The 13,874-nt window shown below is 50.3% G+C and overlaps 1 protein-coding gene across 5 annotated transcripts in view; it reads left to right on the forward strand.

Moving 5' to 3' along the window:
• The window catches only part of CUX2 (cut like homeobox 2), a 265,277-nt gene that overhangs the window by 225,272 nt on the left and 26,131 nt on the right, over positions 1-13,874 (forward strand). For all 5 annotated transcript variants that reach the window (XM_059894660.1, XM_059894661.1, XM_059894662.1 and 2 more), the window contains 5 exons: positions 1,532-1,655; positions 3,928-4,007; positions 4,913-4,979; positions 6,835-6,883; positions 10,830-10,934. In XM_059894660.1, coding sequence (XP_059750643.1) covers positions 1,532-1,655; positions 3,928-4,007; positions 4,913-4,979; positions 6,835-6,883; positions 10,830-10,934 — 425 coding nt within the window. The remainder of the gene's footprint in view (positions 1-1,531; positions 1,656-3,927; positions 4,008-4,912; positions 4,980-6,834; positions 6,884-10,829; positions 10,935-13,874) is intronic.

Raw genomic sequence — 13,874 nt, forward strand, 5'->3', positions numbered from 1 at the left:
AGCATCTCACTGTCTCCTGGCATCCATCAGTCTTCTGAGATGTCATTGGTCTCATTTTACAGATGAGGAAACTGAGTCACAGAAGCCGCAGGTGGCCAAGTGGGGAATCAGAACAGAAGTTTTTGACCTTGGTCCTGGGCTGTGTTTCTCCTTGAGGACACTTGTTATTCTGCATCATGATGGTCAAAACTTGCCTTTTTGTTCACTGTTGTGGCCTAGGCACCTGGAACGTTCCCAGTACGTGTGTGCGTGTGTGTGTGTATGTGTGTGTGTGTATTATAAGCTGACTGCTGTACTAGCCTCTCGAGGGGCTCACTCTACAAACCACCCAGCTCTATACTCACCCTCCTGTGCCAGGATCACAGTAGAAACTTAAAAACTAGGACAGGATTTAACTGAGTCACTTGGACCCAAGGTTGGGAGACCAAATTTTGGAACTCTTGAGCCACTCACCCTCAATGGCTGGCCCCTGAGCAACTCTCTCTCCATGAGTTCGGTGCCAAAGGCACACACTGATCCCAAATGAACTGCCACGGGGCCTGTAAAGATGGACCTGACGTGGGCCCTGCCCCAGGGCACCTGCAGGTAAGGGGCGATGACTGAGCATCTGAGTAGGTGCCATCAATTTTGGGGAAGGGAAAACAGTGTGGTGGCTCCTCAGTAAGTTAAATCTGGAGTTACCCTGTGACCCAACCATTCCACTCCTAGGGATATACCCCAAAGAATTGAAAACACGTGCTCAAACAAAACTTGTACACAAATGTTTATAGCAGCACTGTTCACAGTAGCCAAATTGTGGGAATAATCCAAATGTCCATTTATGGATGAAAGGGAAAAAACAAAATATGGTATATCCATGAAATGGAATATTATTCGGCCATAAAAAAAGAATGAAATACTGACACATGGTCCAACCTTGATGAACCTCAAAAACATGCTAAGTGAAAGAATCGAGTCACAAAAGGATAGGTGTTATGATTCCAGTGCTATGAGATATCCAAAATACACAAATCCGTAGCGACAGAAAGCAGAACAGTGGTTGCCAGGGGCTAGGGAAGGGAGTGGGGAGTGACTGCTTAATGAGGACAGGTTTCCTTTTGGGGTGATGTCAGTGTTCTGGAATTACTGATAATGGTTGCACAGTATTTTGACTATACTACGTATCACTAAATTGTGCACTTTAAAATGGTTAAAATGGTGAATTTTGTTATGTATATTTTACCATGATTTTTTTTAATCATACAGAAGGCCAAGGAGGCAGAGAACAGGTCTGAGAGGGCAAAGGAAGCCTCTGGGTTTGCTGTCTGGGGCCGGCACGATGGCGTTTGACTTTCTTGTGTAGGCACTCGCCAAGGCTCAACCCAGCTGATCGCAGTGACAACAGGTCCTGACAGCTGCGCTCTCTCCAACGCTGAGTTTGGGAAATTGATTCTTCTCCCAGCACTGTTGATCGATCTGGTTTGCAGAAAGCAGCTTTGGCTGTCACGCCACTCTCAGCAATGGGCGGTTTTCCCTCTTCTTCTCCCTCCAGAACAGAGAGAGGGGACGTCGCCGGCTGGGCCCACGCTGACTGAGGGGAGCCGCCTCCCAGGCATTCCCAGCAAAGCCCTCCTGACAGAAACTTTGCTGCAGAGAAATGAGGCAGAGAAACAAAAGTGAGTGGGGGAAGGACAGGCAGGTCCCGCTGCTCCACCTGTCTGGGAGGGGGGACCCGGAAAGTCACCCCTGCCCAGGACCCTTTGGGAATCCAGATGCAGGTTGGAGATGGAGATGCAGGCCTGGGTTCAAGCCACACGTCAGCAGCTCAGTGGCCAGCCCTGGGCAGGTCACATCACCTCACTGAGCCTCAGTTTCCCCATCTGGAAAATGGGGCTAATGGTGGTATATTGGCCAGGGTCCCCCAGAGGAAAAACCAGTAGAATTTTTTTTTTAATTAAGAGTTGTATTTTGGGACTTCCCTGGTGGTCCAGTGGTTAAGAGTCCACGCTCCCAATCCAGGGGGCCCAGGTTCGATCCCTGGTCAGGGAACTAGATCCCATATGCCGCAACTAAGAGCCCGTGTGCCGCAGCAAAGACCCAACATAGCCAAATAAATAAATATTAAGGAAAAAAAAAAGAGTTGTATTTCAAGGACTTGACTCACACGATTGAGGCTGGCAAGTCTGAATTGGTCGAGCCGGCCAGCAGGCTGGAAACTGTCAGGTGGGCGTAAGTGCTGCCATCTTGAGGCAGAATTTCTTCTTCCTCAGTTTTGTTCTTAAGACCTTCAACTGACTGAATGAAGCCCACCTGTGTTATTGCAAATATTTTCCTTTAGTTAACATCAACTGATTGTAGATGTTAACCCCCTCTACAGAATGCCTTCACAGCAGTACATGTATAGTGTATGACTGAATAACTGGGTACTATAGCCCAGCCAAATGGACGTATAACACTGACGGTCACAGGCAGTGTCAACTCCTAGTTTGCCATAAGAATGAAATGAAATGACAGCTGTACACGCTTAGCTCAGTGCTCACAGGGAGAAGCACATGTCAGTAAATGTTTGCCTTTACAATTGGTGCAGTGGTGATAAAATATGCATTCTTAGGGCCTTTCTAGGACAATTTTATGATGATCGTTACATTTATCCTTTCTGTCATTCACTTATTTTTTCATTCCACATATTTATGGAGCCACCTACTGTGTGCCAGCCACTGTTCTAGGGAACAGCAGTGAACAAAATGGACAAAACTCTCTACCCTTCTGGAGTTTACTTTCTAGTGAGGAAAACACAAACAAAAACGATAAATAAGTGGTGTGCTACATGATAAGCATTGTGACGACAGATAAAGCAGAAGAGGGAGAGGATAAGATGGGGGCTGAAGGTTTTAGATTTTTGATTTTTAAAGTTTATTTATTTTATTTATTTATTTTTGGCTGCGCTGGGTCTTTGTTGCTGCGCGCGGGCTTTCTCTAGTTGCGGAGAGCAGGGGCTACTCTTTGTTGCGGTGCGGGGGCTTCTCTTGCTGCGGAACACGGGCTCTAGGCGTGCAGGCTTCAGTAGTTGTGGCACACAGCCTCAGCAGTTGTGGCGCACAGGCTTAGTTGCTCCGCAGCATGTGGGATCTTCCCGGACCAGGGCTCGAACCCATGTCCCCTGCATTGGCAGGAGGATTCTTAACCACTACGTCACCAGGGAAGTCCCCGGGGGCTGAAGTTTTAAATAGAGTGTTGGAGGAGGCCTCACTGAGAAGGTGAGTAAAGCCGTAAGGAGGTGAGGGAGCCTTGCAGGTATATAGGGACAGAGGGAACAATCAGTGCAAAGGCCCTGAGGTAGGAACGTGCCTGATGTGTGAGGGGAGTGTAGCTGGAATGGAGTGAGCGAGGGGGAGGGGGCAGGATAAGATCAAGGTAAACGGGGCTCCTTCCCTAGAGTCACTGAGCCAGCCAAGGTAAGGCTCAGGCTTTGCATAAACCCTCCCCCAGCACAGCTAGGGGTCCTCTTTCTCTGCTGGGATGCTTCCGTCACACCCAAGTTAGACCACAGTGGGCTGGCGGGGCTTCCCAAACTCCCGCCACAGAAAAGGGAAAGAAGGTGCCTCTCAAGGGGAAATAATAGTAACCAGTGATACTGAGGGAACTCTGGGTGCTGGGCACCACGTTGAACATGCTTCACAACACTCTCTGAGGCAGACTCCATCAGAAACCCATTTTATACATGAGGAAATTGAGGCCCAGAGAGGCAAGGTCACTGGCTGCTACAGAACCTTAACTGGGCACCAGCTCTAATGGAGGCCACACAGTCAGCAAAACAGCAGGGCAGCCAAGTGCCTGAGTGTCATGTTTAAGGACTCATTAAAAAGACGGAGGTGCAGATTTTACAGGGAGTGGGAGAGGGGACAGGAAGCCAGGACGGGCCGGTCCACACACCAGGTCTTTTCACAGGGGCCTTCAGGAAGTACAGGCCTTCACTTTGGCAGCCAGACTGGGGGAAGCCGAGGAGAAGATCAAGGTCCTACATTCAGGTGTGTATCTGGCACATGTCCCCTGCCCTCGTGCAGCGCCCCAGCCAGTCAGACCAGGAGGCCCAGGGGGAGTGGGAGGGGGCAGTGACACTGAACACAGGGTCAGGTGTTCTAGAATCAGGAGGGCAAGAAAGGAGTTTGGGAAGGGAGAGGAAAGACCTACATTACCCAGCAGGAATCAGAGCCCCAGTCCCGGGGGTCTTACTACTGTGGAGAGAGGGTTTGAGATAGAATTCAATCCGGGGTGGCAAATGCAGTGCCTACAGGGACCGGGCATGCAGCCAAGCTGGCTGGATTAGAGAATGCAGTAGGGAAGGGTGGGGTGTGGGTCAAACTGGAGAACCCCAGCCTGATCTAAAGAGGTGGCCACTGCTGAGCCCCAGCCAGGCACTGCCCAGTATAGCCAGTCCCTTCCATTTTGCTAGAGAAATCAGAAATCTGGAATTTTATGAGAAATCCCTCATTTATTATAACATACATGTATCTATTGACTTCGTTGCTCCTCCCCGTCCCCCTCACTTCCAGGGCTGGACCTCAGGGTGGGTGAGCTCATGGACGGATGACCCCACCCAGGTCCTGGAGTGACCTTAAAGGTGTTAGGGGACTCATACCCCAGGTCCTGGGACAGACTGCCCCCCTCCACTTACCTGGGTCCCCTGAGCTTCACAGACTCATAGAGAATCATGTCATCTGCCCTCCCCACCCTGGCCATGCCACAGCCCTCCCTTCAGCTCGAAGCCCTTCTAGGGGCAGGAAACTCACTACTTGTCACCAGTTCTAACTGAGAGAAAAATCTTTCCTCACTACCCTAAGCTTCATTCTGCCTTCCGGGCCCCAGAGAAGGGGAGCGGGTTCCACTTCCCTGGGGGTGGAGGGCCTTACTCCGGCACTTTAATTTTTCCCAGCGTTAAAGGCCACGCAGACAGAGCTGCTGGAGCTGCGGCGGAAATACGATGAGGAGGCGGCATCCAAGTAAGTGAACGCCATGCTGAGGTGTGCCTCCTCCCTCCGACCCTCCCAGGCACGCCCCCTCCCTCGGACCCTCCCAGACACGCCCCCTCCCTCGGACCTTCCCAGACACGCCCCCTCCCTCCGACCCTCCCAGACACGCCCCCTCCCTCCGACCCTCCCAGACACGCCCCCTCCCTCCGACCCTCCCAGACAGGCCTCCTCCCTCTGACCTTCCCAGACATGCCTCCTCCCTCTGACCTCCCAGACATGCCTCCTCCCTCTGACCCTCCCTCTGACCTTCCCAGACAGGCCTCCTCCCTCTGACCTCCCAGACATGCCTCCTCCCTCTGACCCTCCCAGACATGCCCCCTCCCTCTGACCTTCCCAGACATGCCCCCTCCCTCTGACCTTCCCAGACATGCCTCCTCCCTCTGACCTTCCCAGACATGCCTCCTCCCTCTGACCCTCCCTCTGACCTTCCCAGACATGCCCCCTCCCTCTGACCCTCCCAGACAGGCCTCCTCTCTCTGACCCTCCCAGACAGGCCTCCTCCCTCTGACCCTCCCAGGCATGCCTCCTCCCTCTCACTCTCTAGACATGCCTCCTCTTTCTGATATTCTCCCTCTGATTCTGCCTGAGACACCCATTTAATTAAGTACTCTCTGCTCCACACCCGCATGGGCACACAGCTGTTCAGCAGTTATTTGTGGTGCCATCCGGGTAGCACAGACTATAAAGGACATTCCGGGTTTCCAGCTAAGCAGACCGCTAGTCATGGGCCTCTGCCTTGCCCCAGCCTCCAGGGGCTGTCCCCACTCCCCAGCTTCACAGTCCAACCCTCAGGGCCAAGTGTCATTCACTTAAATTACTCTGGACTCAACATTTCTTCAGGCTTTAAGATATCACTTAATCCACAAACACTTATTTAGCACCTACTGTTTACCCAGTGCTATGCTGGGTCCCTGGAGGAAACACCAGAACATGGGCCTGTCCTCAGTCAAGGAGAGGAGACAGACACTAGCTGATGTACAGGAATAAAGTCTTTCATTCACAGACACTATTGAGCACTTACTGTATGCCTGACACTGTTGTGACCACATGGTAAATGCTAAGAAGGGAAAAACCAGGAGCAGCAAGAGAGAATAACATGGAGGGGTGGGTCCTGTTATCCAGGGTGGTCAGGGAGGACTTCCCCGAGGAGATGACCTTCAGAATGAGATCTCAAAGATGGGAAGATGGCCACATGAAGAATGCTTGGAAAGGTGCTCTGGGCAGTGGGAACAGCTTATGCAAAGAAGGCCTTGAACTGGAACATGTGTGTAGCACATGTGGCTTTTAGTCGCCAAACGCTCCCCGCAGGCCCCTTGTGGCCCCACCCCTTGCTAGGCAGAGGGGCAGCCGAGGTGGATGAGGCCTGTCCTGATCCTTTAGGCGCTGGCAACCCAGGGGGGTGGGGAGGCAGCAAAATAAATGAGGCTAGTTGAGGGAGGCCTCCTAGGAGAACACTTTGCAGCTGGGTTTAAAGCTCAGGCCCTGTTCTCTTGAGGAAGGCGTCCAGGTGGAAGGCATAGCAGAGGCAAAGGCTGGGAGGTGTAGCTCTGTGGCACCTTCGGCGAGTGGACCCCTGGGGGAGATGCGAGGCCAGGCTGCCTGGATGGGGTGCAGTGCTGAGGCCCCGTTTTCATTTCCCCCCAGCCTGGATTCTTTCCTCGCCCCCCCAGCTTGGTTTCTCTCCAGTACGAAGAATGGAAGGCAACCTTCTCGAGGCCTCCATTGCGAGACCCTTGGGTTGGCAGGGGCTGGGGGCTTTCAGGAATGGCGGGGGCCCTGGTGGCTGCCAGAATCCCTTCCTCAGGGCCTCGTCTTTCTGTCTCAGGGCAGATGAAGTCGGCCTGATCATGACCAACCTGGAGAAAGCTAATCAGGTGAGGAGATGTGTGCTGGGGGCTCATTCTCCCCGGGGCGGGGGTCTCGGGCCAGGCGGAGAGGAGGGAGCTGAGCTCAATCAATATTAATTGAACTACATGCCATGCTGAGTGCTGGGGCTGGGAGCTGTCTGGGACCCAGCCCCTGAGTTCCCAGAGGAAGGAGGGCGGGGTACAGACAGAACACTCAGAAATAGGGTGATGCAGGCAGCAACGGTTGGGGAAGGGGCACCAGACCCAGACTCAGGGGTCAGGGAAGACATCCCACAGGAAGGGTCATGGAGCTGAGACCTGACAAGTAACTTGAGACTGTAGAGGGATGGAATCCAGGCACGGGACAGCCCTGGTAAAGGCCAAGAAGCAGCCTGCAGAGCATGACAAGTGCCCTTCCCCGTGGGAGGAAGGCAGAGCAGTGACCAGAGATCCCAGGCCCATCCCCAGGCTAAGCTGGAACATGGGTCTCTCTCAACCAGACCGAGTGAGGAGCTATGTTCCATAGAGCCGGGGGCGGTGACGAGGGACAAGCCTGGGGCTGCTTCTCTCCCTCCATCCCCACCTGAGGTCTCCACCAGCCTCCTCACTCGATCACCAGGCAGGCACTGTGTGGACCCCAGCCTTCCCCGGGGACCCCATATCCTAGTCCCAGCCCAGGTCCTTGTAAGTCCTTCAGCCTCTCCGAGTCTCAGTTTTCACATTTATAAACGGGGTTCCCGCGTCCTGCCTTCCTCTGGCTTCAGATGTGTTGCCATCTGCGGGACAAAGTTGGGCAGGACTTTGAAATGAGGTAAGATGTGGCCCTAAGGGTCCGGTCTGCAGTCCTGCGGGCCTACTGCCTCTCTCCCCGGTCCCCTGCAACACCAGCAGCCAGGGGCATGGCCAGGAGGGGTCAGCAATGTGACAGGGCAAGTGGTCATTTCCCTGGGGGTGGTTGAGGGAGGCCTCCTAGGAGGACACTCTGCAGCTGGGTTCTAAAGCCCAGGCGCTGTTCTCTTGAGGAATGGCATTCCAGGCAGAGGGCACAGCAGAGGCAAAGGCCCGGATGCACGGCTGTGCCAGCCTAAGGACAGGGTGCCCCCTCCTGCAGAGGAAGGTTGGAAAAGAATAACGTTTTTTAGGTTAATTTTTTGAATAGGTAATCCATTTACTTAGTTCAAAACTGAAAAAGGTACATTAGGGCATAGCCGGGAAACTCCATCTCCCCTCCCTGAACTTGCCCCCAGTTCCCCTCTCCCTAGCAACCTCTGTTACGGTGTCTGGGGTCTCCTCCCAGAGATCCCTTCACAAGCCCATGAATATCTACTTTTACCCCTTTCTAAAACAAAAATGAGGGACTTCCCTGGCAGTCCAGTGGTTAAGACTCCACGCTTCCAATGCAGGGGGCCCAGGTTCAATCCCTGGTTGGGGAACTAAGATCCCACATGCAGTGTGACCAAAAATAAATAAATTAAAAAAAGAAAGAAATCATCACAGCCTTGATATGCATATCCTTAGAATAATTAGCATCTTTAAAAAAAATAATAGTTATTAATACTATGTACACCCTCCTGAACCTTACTTTTTCTGTGTATGTGTCTTAGAGCTTGTTCCATATCTGTATATAAAGCAGTTCCTTCTGTTTCACAGCTGCATCATATTGCACTACATGGACGCACCATCACCTAACCCAGGGGAAGGCAAACTTTCTATAAAGGACCAGAGAGTAAATATTTTTGGCCTTGCAAGCCGCTGTCACAACTATTCAACTTTGCAGTGGTAGAGTGAAGCATAGACGATACGGAAACGAATGGGCATGGCTGTGTGCCAGTAAAACTTTATTTACATAAACAGGCAGCAGGTTGCAGTTTGCCAACCTCTGGTCTAACTCATACCCTGTTGATGAATGTTTATGGTATTTCCAGTATTTTACCATCATCCTCCATACTGCAGTGAATAACCTTCTACAGATATCATTTCATACATACCCAAGCCACTGTATAGGGCAGATTCCTAGAAGGGGAACCGTTGGGTGAAAGAGCTGTGCGTTTATAATTTGGCAAATGTGACCAAACTGCCTTCCATGGGGTTGTGCCAGTTCACACTCCCTCCAGCAAGTTCTGAAAGGCCCGTTTCCCAATAGCCTCACCAGCACGGTGTGTCGTGAAACTTTTGGATCTCTGCCAATCAAATAGGCTTAAGAAGTGCGATCTTAGAGTAGTTTGAATAGGAAGCATTTTTAATAATGTTTATTTTTTCCTGAGTATAAAACTAAAACCTGCTCATTGTAGAGTACTGAGAAAAAAGTAAATGTCATCATATTAGTCTTTAATATCTGTATCTATTAATACTATCCTAAATGTGAACAAGAGGATTCTGGAGCAGAGCAGATCATTATTACTTGTATAGTAAAAACCATGCCAGTTTGCCCCAGTTCTTCCCCTGGGGTGACAAGACGAGAACCAGATATCCTCCTACATGCACCAGGGTTTGTGCTGTAGGCAAGGAACCACCCAAATATGAATCTGGGTGGTTGTATAGTAGAGGGACCTTCTGAGAAAGGGAGAGAAATCTACTCCCAAGTATCATGATGAACAGAAGGGCCAGGAGCCTGGGTTTCTAGTATATGGAATATAAATACTTCTCTCCAGGGGAAGATAAGACTAGTAGCTTTAAACCCAGCTTTACAACCCAGGGGGTGTCTCCACAGTCTGGGTCTCATCCCCCCTTGAAATGTCAACAGACATCTCCCAGGAGGTGAATCTTTCTGAAGTTCTCACTAGCTAATCAGTCATGTATTAACTCCAAGGCTTGTCTTTTAGCCCAGATCCCAAGTTTCAGTCACATTTGCTCAGAATGCCCTTTGTGGAAACATAAAAATGTTTTCTCTACAACCCCACACGCCCAAAACCTTTCCCAAAACAAAACTGACTCCTAACTCGAACCATTCCTGGAACAAGGCAGGATACCAATAAACAAACAAATCAGTTAAAACATAAATCAATGAAATGTGCACGTATAGTGGGCACAGCATCCTGATTGCTAAGGTCAGTGTGTAAGTTAAACTTAATCGCTATGACCTGCATCACCAGCTGGGGGTCAGGATACAACTGCAACTCTTTTAATTTTCCATAGTTCAAGATCCCATACACCCTGTTGTTGTTAATAAAGTAAACCAGTTATTGACACATTTGTATGTGTCAGGTATCAAGACGAGATACCTAATGAGCTGTATTTTACCAAATCACTTACTTGCAGAACAACCCTATGAGATAGTTGCTCTTATAATCCCCATTTTACAGACAGGGAAACTGAGGCCAGGGATATGAAGTTTCTTGCCCAAGGTCATACAACCAGAAAGAGAGACAAAGTACAGATTTCTCTCCAGGCCACAAGTCTACATTGTTAACATTTGGATGCTTCCTTCCAGGCTTTTTTCTTAGAAATTTTTGAAGAGTTAAGATTCAGTTTAGTAAACTGCGGCATTCTGATTTTAGATGTATTTCAACACTCCTCTACAGTTTCATTGCCCCCATTCCACAAAAGGAAAACTAAGACTCAGAGAGGGGAAGTAACTTGCCCAGGGGCCTGCAACAGCTTGTGAGCCACCTCTGCAGACACCATATGGCACAGGAGCTGGGGACAAACTCTGGCCTTTTGACTAGCCAGGCCTGAAGTTTACTTGGCAGACAGAAGTGGCCTGGGAACGTGTGAAAACTTGCCAGTTCCATCAATACAGCATCTCCCTTCCTGCCCTAGTGAAGAGGGAATGTTCTAGCTCCTCTTGGATACACACCAGGGAAACCAAGAGCCAACTCAAGGGTCCAGGACCCAGAAAGGAGGACCCCAGGCCCTCAGACCTGCCTTCCCAGCTGCTGCCTGAGACGATGCAGGGAAGCAGTGGAGGGCCAGGGTGGGATCCAGTGTGGTCCCGCTCACCTCTTAACCACACTTGCCCCATTTTCCTTCCCAGCGAGCCGAGGCTGCCCAGCGGGAGGTGGAAAGTCTTCGGGAACAACTTGCCTCCGTCAACAGCTCCATCCGCCTGGCCTGCTGCTCTCCTCAGGGACCCAGTGGGGTAAGGATGGTGGAGGAGCCACGGGGAAGGGTTGGGAAAGGCCAGGTTTGTGGGTTTGAATATGTGGGTGACATTTTGTGGGTGGACCGTGTGCATTTGTGTGAAATTGTGCCCATGAATGGGTGTGGGTCTCTGTGTGCATACTGTGGGCATAGCATTTTAATTGCCAAGGTCAGTGTGTAGTTAAACATAATCACTGTGACTTGCTTCACCAGCAGAGGGTCAAAAACAGCCACAGCTCTTTTAACTTTTCAAGCTCAAGCTTCCATATACCTTGATTCCATATACTTTGGAATTTAGTCAGGCCAAAGAGGATCATTTTAGTTGCCAGATGCCCAGCAAGAGTGGGTAGGAGGGTGTGTTTGATCAGTAGAGCAGCCGTGCAGTTTTGGTGGCTGCCACCGGGTGTTGCTGTTGACCACTGGTCTCACACTGCTTGGAAGATGTGCGGGACTGCTACAGGGATGCCCCACTGGTTCTCAGTCCCTCCCAGACAGCAGTGGGGCTGCTTACCAAGAGCTGAGGTTGACACTCATATCAGCCATGGGTTCCTAAAACATATCAGGGTGATTCTAATGAGGTTTCCCAACCAGCCACATGTTACAAAGAACCAATCTTTAGTCATCAACCGTGAGGTTCCTGTGTTAAGCCAGTTAGTCAGTACATCTTTCTCATTCCTCCAGGTTGGTGCCCCTTTGGGTTCTGGGGACATTTCCTGCCAAGGGATTTTAATCAGGGCCACCCCAACCTACCCTTCTGTCATGTAATAAGAGTCTTCATTGTTCCTCTCCCAGAAAGCCTGGTTTCCTTATGTAAATTGGTCCACCTTCTTTCCAGATATCAAGGAATGAAATTCATGATTGCTTACATAATAACAGGTCTGCTCCAGGGTGATTTGCAGTCTCCATTCATGAACCTGAAGTGGCCGGCATAATTTTCATTTCACCTGACACCCTGATACATAGACCTGTGTGTCTGTATCTGTCTTTCTATTTAAATATTGGAATGAGTCTCTCTGAACGTGTGTTACTGTGTATGTGTGTCTGTTTGTGACCTTTGGCAAATAACTATCCTTAACCTAACTGTGCCTCAGTTTCCTCATCTGTATAAATAGGACCTGCCTTATAGGGTTATTGAGAGGATTACATGGTGCTTGGTTTATAGTCTATGCTCAGTAAATATTTAATGCAGTGTTACTATTACTAGTGTGTTTGGGGTATGTCCAGGGTGTTTTTGCCCACGTGAGCATGTGGCCTCTGAGCACATACATGTCTCTGCGTGTGATGGTGACATGTCTCTGTGATGCCTGTGCATTTCCGTGCGTGTGCTTGTCAGCATGAGTATCCCCGCAGGTACATGTGTCAGTGTGTGGTGTGTCCGTAGGTGTGTGCACCTGTGCCCATGTCCCAGGAGGCAGTGTGTATGTATCAACGTGCCTGATGTCTGCATGACATAGAGAATGAACACAAGAAAGACTGAGAGCGAGAGCGCTTATGAGGATGCCTCAGAGAGGATTTGCCAATGGTTCTTTTTTTTTTTTTTTTTTTTTTTTTATTTTGGCTGTGTTGAGTCTTCGTTTACTGTGCGAGGGCTTTCTCTAGTTGTGGCAAGCGGGGGCCACTCTTCATCGCGGTGCGCGGGCCTCTCACTGTCGCGGCCTCTCTTGTTGCGGAGCACAGGCTCCAGACGCACAGGCTCAGTAGTTGTGGCGCACGGGCCTAGTTGCTCCACAGCATGTGGGATCTTCCCAGACCAGGGCTCGAACCCATGTCCCCTGCATTGGCAGGCAGATTCTCAACCACTGCGCCACCAGGGAAGCCCTGCCAATGGTTCTTAATTAACCCCCATGGAAGCCAGCAAATGCCTGTGCTAATCAGCCATGAGGAACTTTGCTGGTTTGGGGGGTGAGCTTTTCTGAGCACAACAGTGGTGCTCGATGCTAATTAATTTAATGTGTTAATGGCATCCGCTTCCTGCTTTAATTGGCATTTACCTCCACAGAAGAATAGCTGGGGTTGGTAGTGGTCAGTTGTTTTTTGTTTTTTGTTTTTTCTTCGTAATGCTGCTTAGATTCATTTGTAACTGAGCTCAAGGGCAGCCTGACTTCAGGTCCCCTCAAAGAGAAACCTCTTCATCTTCAACCAGGACAAAGCGGCCATTTCCTAAAACCTGGAGAAGTTGTGGGGCTTGGGGCTGGTGGCAAACTAGGATGAGGAAGGAATCACCCTAACGTGGCTCGTGGCTGCAAGGTCTCAGGTCTAATCCTGTGGGTCTGTTGCTGCCTTGAGTGGGACCTGGGCCTGATTTAAAAACCCAAACCTTTGCTGTTCTCTCAGCCAGGAACACCCTATAACTACCACTTCCTCACCCAACTGACTAGTTCTTTTTCGTTCCTTTTTTTCTTTTTTTTAAAAATATTTATTTATTTTGTTTTTGGCTGTGTCAGGTCTTAGTTGCGGCACGCGGGATCTCTCGTTGCGGCGTGCAGGCTCTTCATTGCTCTTCGTTCTCTCTAGTTGTGGCACACGGGCTCCAGGGCGCATGGGCTCTGTAGTTGCGGCACACGGGCTCTTTTTGTTCCTTTTTAACAAATGTGTTATTGAAGTATAACATCCACAAGGGAAAATGTACATATCATAAGTGTACAACATTTGGAATTTTTCAAAGTGAACACAGCCCATAACCAGCATCCAGATCAACAATAAAACATTCTAGGGACTTCCCTGGTGACGCAGTGGTTAAGAATCCGCCTGCCAATGCAGGGAACACGGGTTCGAGCCCTGGTCCGGGAAGATCCCACATGCCGCAGAGCAACTAAACCTGTGCGCCACAACTACTGAGCCTGTGCTCCAGAGCCCGTGAGCCATAACTACCGAGCCCATGTGCCACAACTACTGAAGCCCGTGCACCTAGAGCCCGTGCTCCACAACAAGAGAAGCC

The sequence above is a fragment of the Balaenoptera ricei genome, chromosome 14, assembly GCF_028023285.1.
Source record: "Balaenoptera ricei isolate mBalRic1 chromosome 14, mBalRic1.hap2, whole genome shotgun sequence".
NCBI classification, from domain to species: Eukaryota; Metazoa; Chordata; class Mammalia; order Artiodactyla; family Balaenopteridae; genus Balaenoptera; species Balaenoptera ricei.